At 30.3% G+C, this 7,449-nt stretch overlaps 1 protein-coding gene across 3 annotated transcripts in view; it reads left to right on the forward strand.

Annotated features, from left to right (window-relative positions):
* LOC106462659 (lachesin-like) overlaps positions 1-6,646 on the forward strand; it is a 96,184-nt gene extending 89,538 nt beyond the window's left edge. For all 3 annotated transcript variants that reach the window (XM_022389977.1, XM_022389978.1, XM_022389979.1), the window contains exons 10-11: positions 3,186-3,263; positions 6,258-6,646. In XM_022389977.1, coding sequence (XP_022245685.1) covers positions 3,186-3,263; positions 6,258-6,355 — 176 coding nt within the window. In that variant the 3' untranslated portion in view covers positions 6,356-6,646. The remainder of the gene's footprint in view (positions 1-3,185; positions 3,264-6,257) is intronic.
* The last annotated feature ends 803 nt before the right edge of the window (positions 6,647-7,449 follow it).

The following is a 7,449-nucleotide window of genomic DNA, read 5'->3' on the forward strand; positions in this document are numbered from 1 at the left end:
CAGAATAAAATGAATTTACATCAGTCTTTATACATTGTCAAAGTACAGTTGCTAAATATAACGATAATTAAACAAATAAAACACTAAACGGTAATCATGGGGAGAAACTACAGCAAGAAAACACAACGAAAAAAAAAAGGTAAAATCAGTAATACGAACATATTAAAAAATGTATAATTTAAATGAAGACTGCATGTTGTTCAGTGTTGAGGAGTGCTGTTTGATGTGGAGGGTTTCTTTGATCAATAATTCCAGGTCAGTCTTAGACTTGCAGAGGACAGAGAAATTTGATAGTATAGGTTTCTTCACTATGTTGGCGTATAGAGGAAACACAGGGGTTATTCAATTTTCTTGCGTTTTGATGGAAATTCCCATATGTTCATAGGCTCTGACTTTTAAATGACGTTTGGTTTTGCCAATATAGAAGGCATTACAGTCTCCACACGTGTAAAGATAGACAAGCCAAGAACAATAAGGAATGGGGAGGATACTGAAGCTGGAATCTGATAGAATTCCGAAACTTTTATCCATGCTCCCTTTTTTGTCAATAAACAATGTTGTATATCATAAGTGTCGTAATTTTGTTTATTATCAAACTTCGTTTTCCTTCGAACACATCGATTGATAAATATGAGGGTGTTCAACATCTAGCGATAGTCAGGGGAAAGACGATATTCAACAACCATGCGTGCTGTATTTAAGTTTTCAAATTCGACATTTTTTCGTCTAGTGAATTCTGTGAGAATACCATTTTAGGTATGTTCCACTGGTTCAAGTGGTAGGTTCTATATGATGTTTTAGAAGAAAGGCAGTTTTAGTTATAATATGATATACCAGGCTTAACTTTAACGTTATAGATTTCCAAATGTATTAGAAATACACTGTCTATTAAGTGCTCATCAGCTTGTCCTACTTTTTTCAGTTTTTCTAAAATACTCTCTGATTATTAAGCCTATTTAAAAAATATCTCCTGAGGATGGTCGTAAAAATACATATGTTTATACATAGCCTCATAAACTGTCGTATTACACAAAAAGTAATGCTATCTAAGTTATATTTTATATAAAGCTGTAAGTGAAGTACTTTTTCTCATATAAAATATCTGCAAGCATTTTATTTGGAATTATTAATTTTATTGAAACCTGTTAATTAAAACTTATTACAAATGAATAATATTAAATATACTGGTCAAATGGAAATATATTTTACCTTTGGAAGCTGTTGTATTAAAAAGAAATGTTACTTTGCTCCTAAACTTTCTTTATATTCTATACTCTGAAGATGACTTTGTCAGAAGAGTGTTTGAACTTATTAATTTTACCTTGTTGTTTTGAACCCTTTACTCCTTCTACTTTATCATCTACTCACGGTTGTAAAATTCTCTTTTGTGAGAGTAATAATTGATATTTTTACTTTTAAATGTCAATGTTTCTCAGATTTCCTTTTGAGATATTTAAATTTGCACTGAGAATAGTTCATTTTTAAAATATTTTCTATTTCATTTATGACTAGCAACATTATTTCTGAAGCAAAGATACAAAACTTAGTATCTTGAATGTTTAACTATTTAATTTGTTCGTAACTTTACATGTTGATATGTAATACAATATGATTTACATTATCACATGTTGATATGTAATACAATATATTTACATTGTCACATGTTGATGTGTAATACATTATTATTTACATTGTCACATGTTGATGTGTAATACAATATTATTTACATTGTTGATTTTCCCATTAGAGTGTTTTATTTCTTCACGTTTACTTTCTTATTGTTCATTGTAGTGAAACTTTGGATTTAATTTCCAGGTTTCTTTAACTTAACTGTTTTACCACTTTCTTTCAATGATACATATTTAGGAACACCATCATTTTACCCTATTTTTAATATTTAAACTCCTATCTTTCATAAATATTTTTTTTAAACCAGGCAAGTTTTTCTTTTTTACCTTACGGCAATTTGCTTGTTATTTCTACTCTGTTTAATTCTGTTACTGACGTCTTTTCCCATAACTCTTTTTTGTTTGACATTATTTTCGCTTCGATACAAAACGTGATATTTTAACTGGTATTCACTTGGATGCCAAATGTGTCATCTCAACTGAAAGACAACCAACAATTGAGTTGAAAGTAGCATCAAACACAAATTACGAGGAATAATTGTTTTCTTGTAATTTCATTTTATTTGTTACGTATTTAGACATGAAATAATATACTTTAGTCCTAATAGTTTCAAACTGGACCTGACATTATAGTAGTAGTTTTCTACAAGATATGAAATAATTTTCATCGAAAATTTCTATATTTAACTTTTTTTTTTAATTGACCAAAACAAATATTACTACATCAGGCTAACTTCAAGTTACGAATTTATTCGAGTTTGTTTTATGCCATTTTGCTCTCTACATTTTCAGCGTGACTGTTCTAAGGCTGTGAAATAATCACACAAGAATATGTACCTTCTTATGGTCTATGTAACGTTTTCTCCAAATCCGTGCCGGTGACAGCTCATTTGTTGTTACACTAAATCTCAACTTTGGTGAAACTTTGGAAAAAGAGTGAAATGTAAGCAAAATGGGAAAAATAACTCAGCCTGATAAAGGATAAAATTACGTCAGTCAGATCAAGATCTTGTCCTACCTAAAACTAACAGTACGAATAAGCCAAGGTTTTGAAATCTATGCATTAATTGTAGACCTAATTTGGTTTTCGAATATACCAGTAACTGGCTTAACTTTTACACTTGTGACCGTAATAGTTTTTGAATAATTACATTCGTAGAGATATTAAAGTTACTGGATATTGTGTACAGTAAGATAAGACAAAACATTTGATGAATGCGCTATACTGAGAAATTCCTGAACTCATTTTGGATTTTCGAAATTCGAAACATGAGAAAACTCATTTGAAAGGTTAATAATATCTTGAGTGCTTGCATAAACAAATAAAAACATTTTGTGCAATGGGCAAAATTACCATTGTTGTTAACACTGACTAAACTATTTTCCAAAATTACCATTGTTGTTAACACTGACTCTAAACTATTTTCCAAGTTTCTTTCACTTCAGCTTCTCAAACCCAAAACGACTTACGACAACGTGTGACGTCAAATATGTAATGGATCTTTACTATGTTACTTGTACGTTATGTATTTACATAGTTTTGTATATTGATAAAAGGTGGCAAGTTCAATGATCATACAAGAAAGAATGACAGAACTTCCAGAAACAGCTCCTCAAGTTCTCCAGAATTACCTGGTAAGTTGAAGTAAGGATTTAATCTATCAAATAAATAAATTAGAATTTAAAATAAGCTTTTAACTTATTATGTATAATTGAAAAAACAACAACATAGAAACTATTCCAGTTTAGTTTATATATTTGTGTATTGATTCAACAAAGTAAGTTAAAGTTTTATAGATTATTGGAATAATGCTGAATATTAAGAAAATTGAAGATTATTTTAAATCCTATGGATTGAAACTCATTAACCTTATACATTGCTTGTGAATTTTAAAATCCTGCCCTTAAAGTACACGCTTTCTATGAGTATTTTAATTGTTACCAGCATCGAATGTATTATCATTCGGATACCAATTTATAGAGAGAATTCTGAATAACCATTTTAAAGATTTTTGTAAACTACCCTTTCATTACAAAATTGCCCGTTCAGAAACCCCTATCAATTACTAGGACCTCTATTAGTAAAAAAAAAATAATGTACACTTATGTCCTTAATAATAAAATGTGCGAAAATAGATAAAATCGAGGAGAAAGAATCCTTTCTCTATACCATCTCCTAACAAACCATTCTGAAACTTTGACAACTCTATAATAGAGGTAGATATTTTTGCTGAACCTAGCAAAAGATTTCCCGTGCCTATGGGTAGTTCTTAACAGACACAACGAAAATCGATGAACGCCTGCTGCTACTTTGTTAAGTCCTGCATCGTGTTAATTATTCCGTTTGTTAAGCCGTTATTACGATAACTTTCTGGTTCTCAAGCAAGCCGATAAATCGGTACTGTTCCATCAAGCTTCGTTTTCATATCTTTCAGCGGGGTGACATTTTATACGTGTAAATTATAATGCGTGAATATCTCATCCAAAGTGTGCGAAGGAGCAGATTACGTAACTCAAAACGGTATTTCATTAACTATATCTCAGTAACTCCTCATTGTAATGTAAATTATTAAACTAGTACAGCAACGAAGACCGTTTGATAAAAACAGCGCGTTATCTATAATGATAAGCGGTTAATGTATTGCTTCCATAAATCAAAATTCCATTCTTCCGTTGCATTGTGATTTAGTTTTATGTATAGAAAGGATGTCCGTACAAGAAACTCTGGCGGTTTTATTTACGAAATCATTATGTGGCTTGTGTGACTGATCGATCTAAAGTTAAACTGATAATGTTTCCAAAAGTGTCATGAAAAGAGAGTAAACATTTCAGGCAAAGAGCTTTCCGGACTTTTTCTTACGCCGTCGTACGTTACGCTTCAATTCGCTTCAAATGAAAACATTTGGCATCTTTTTATTTTAGAAACATACAATCAACAACACGTAAAACGGGGAAGAATAAAAATGTGAGAAATATAACCCACTTACACATGTTCTACGTATATCTCCGTGTGGGTGGGTGTACGTTCATACAAGTATTACAAAAAAGCATTACGTGTCTAATTAGGTTTTAACTAAAGTTGATTTAAGCTCTGATCTTCCTTACGCTAAAAAATACCCACAAATATCGTCTATTTACAACTTATCTTACTACCTCACTATTAACGTAAATAGTATGTTCATTCCTTCCAAGTGTAAACTCATTCAGGCTTTTTTGAGTGTAAGGAACAATTTTGGGTATAGAAAACAACGGAAGATAGACATTGTCTTTGATATGAATATATAAAATTAATTTAACTTGGTAGTACAAATACTTGTATACATAAAAAAGTATTCAAAAATACTGTGCTAGGGATAAACCTTTTTTCCAAAGTTACTTCTACTTCCATAGTATATCTATGTAAAAATGTTTCGAGAAGTTTCTATAAACTACTAGAGTGATACAGTAGCTCAATGATTTATGCACTTTTTGTACTTGCAGCCTCCTAATGGTTTGTTACGGAAATAAACTGTTCATTTTATATATTAGAGTCGTTTTTCAAAACTTGGAAATTTTAGATTATCCAATGAGGAGAAAAAAAGAGCTCTGTGATTATGATATATACATGTATTGTATATAGCACCCCTCGTGTAGAATTCGTGAACTATAACATTATTATGTGCTTACACTTTGTGCTTGTGCATAATCTCATAAACGTACTTTAAAAAACAGTTTGTTCAGCACAATAATCTACTGCCTAAACGCATTTTTGTGCATATCGTGCACATTAGAAGCACGTCAAGAAAATTAGCTTACTAGTTATTCCTATGTCGGAGCCAGCCTAAAGAAATGTCTCTATAATTCTAGAGACGCTCTAATAAAAAAAAATCGTTCATTGAACCTAAATTCTAATACAAAATTCTAAGAATGGTGTTACGGTCGCTTTTTGTAGGAAATATTCTTGAGCTTGGTGTTACATTTCCTATCTTTCTGGAAATATGCTAGTGTTTGGTGCAATAGTTCCTTTTTGTTTGAAAAATGCTTGAGATTCATGTTACAGCTGTTTTTTGTTTCAAATACGCTTGAGATTGGTGTTACAGTTGCATTTTGCTAGAAACATGCTTGAGGTTGGTGTTATGGTCGCTGAAAATATGCTTCATAATTCTTGTTTTACATATCTTTTAACTAGTAATGATAACCATATTTGAAAATATCACAAAACGTTCTTGTTTATTACTAGAAACAATTGTTAGGCTTAAACAACAACAAAGGTTGTCCATTTGTTACAATATCTAAAACTTACTCTTTTGTTAATTCTCCAATAACTTGAGGTACTTCTGCTGAGTGCTTATTTTAATATTTGTTGATTAGGAACAATTTATCTAGTTCAGTGTTTGTCAGTACTTTTAGAAAATATTCAAATACATCCTGATATTCTTATTTTGGGGACTACTTCCAAAAGTCAGTCTTTCCGTATCAAAAACACGTAACATCAAATACACTTACAATGGACTATGTTTTTGCTAACGATTTTAGATTATATTTATTTTTAGTGATATTCTAATTGTTGATTAAGTTATTTAATTGTTAGGTTTAACATGTTAAATAAGTAGTTATACTTATTCGTCGTGATTTTCTGTCCATTTTTAGGAAGATTCAAGAAGGACCAACTCACATTGATTATTGTTAACGGGCTGTTACTTGGGGCATATTTTCTTCTTCATTTTGAGCTCTCCGCTGTTAGGTGAACTAATAAATGAGCTCAGCAAGAAAACAGAGCACAAGATGACAGAAGAATCGACGATAGAAAAATATTAGGCTTGGGACCAATGATATACATTTGAACAAAAAAAAATAAAGATGTTCTTGTTCGCATATTAAAAGTTTGTGAAAATTACATACACAAAATGAGAGATATCAAATACAGCTAGAAAGTGAGGATTATTTTAATGCTAATTATCTAAACGCGACAAAATATGTGATCTTGAGCATCTTTATAAAACATTCTGCAATAATAGAAGTGTATAAAAATATTGAAAACCAAGTTATATATATATATATATATGTGTGTGTGTGTGTATGTTATATATATGTGTTATATATACACATACATATATATATATGTTATATATATATATGCATGTTATATATATATATATGTGTGTGTGTGTGTGTTATATGTATATATATATTGGTAATTCTAAAAAATATTTAAGTAAATGGTGAAAAGGTAATAAAACTATTAGATACCTTAAAGTCTTCATATTTCAATATCTGCGAACTCAACCAAGCCAAATTGAAGACCAGCCCAGAAGAAAAGTAGTGACGAACAAAGATATGTTAGATCTTATGCATAGGAAGTATTTTGTCCATACTAATGTTTCGTTTTTGTTTTTAAGTTAAATTAAAACAAAAATTTTAAATTCTCTCAAATTAAAATTCTTTTTTTGTGAAGTAAATCAGTAAACTAAACTTAAATGTTTTTCTTTTTTTTCCGGGAAATAACATTATGTAATATTTACGTTCAATTAGCATAAGGACGAACAAACACTTTTATGATGTTTTAATTATTTTTGGCGATTTGACAAATATTTAAAAATGCAATACAAATCCGAGTAGTCCAATAAATATTTATTCTTTAGAGCTTAGCCTTCCCGTTGCCTTCCAAACAAACATTAAAACTTTATATTTTACAACTCAGCCTTCCCGTTGCCTTCAAAACAAACATTAAACCTGTATATTTTACAACTTAGCCTTCCCGTTGCCTTCCAAACAAACATTAAACCTTTATATTTTACAACTTAGCCTTCCCGTTTCCTTCCAAACAAACATTAAACCTTTA

Source organism: Limulus polyphemus, unplaced genomic scaffold (assembly GCF_000517525.1).
Source record: "Limulus polyphemus unplaced genomic scaffold, Limulus_polyphemus-2.1.2 Scaffold1218, whole genome shotgun sequence".
Lineage (NCBI taxonomy): Eukaryota > Metazoa > Arthropoda > Merostomata > Xiphosura > Limulidae > Limulus > Limulus polyphemus.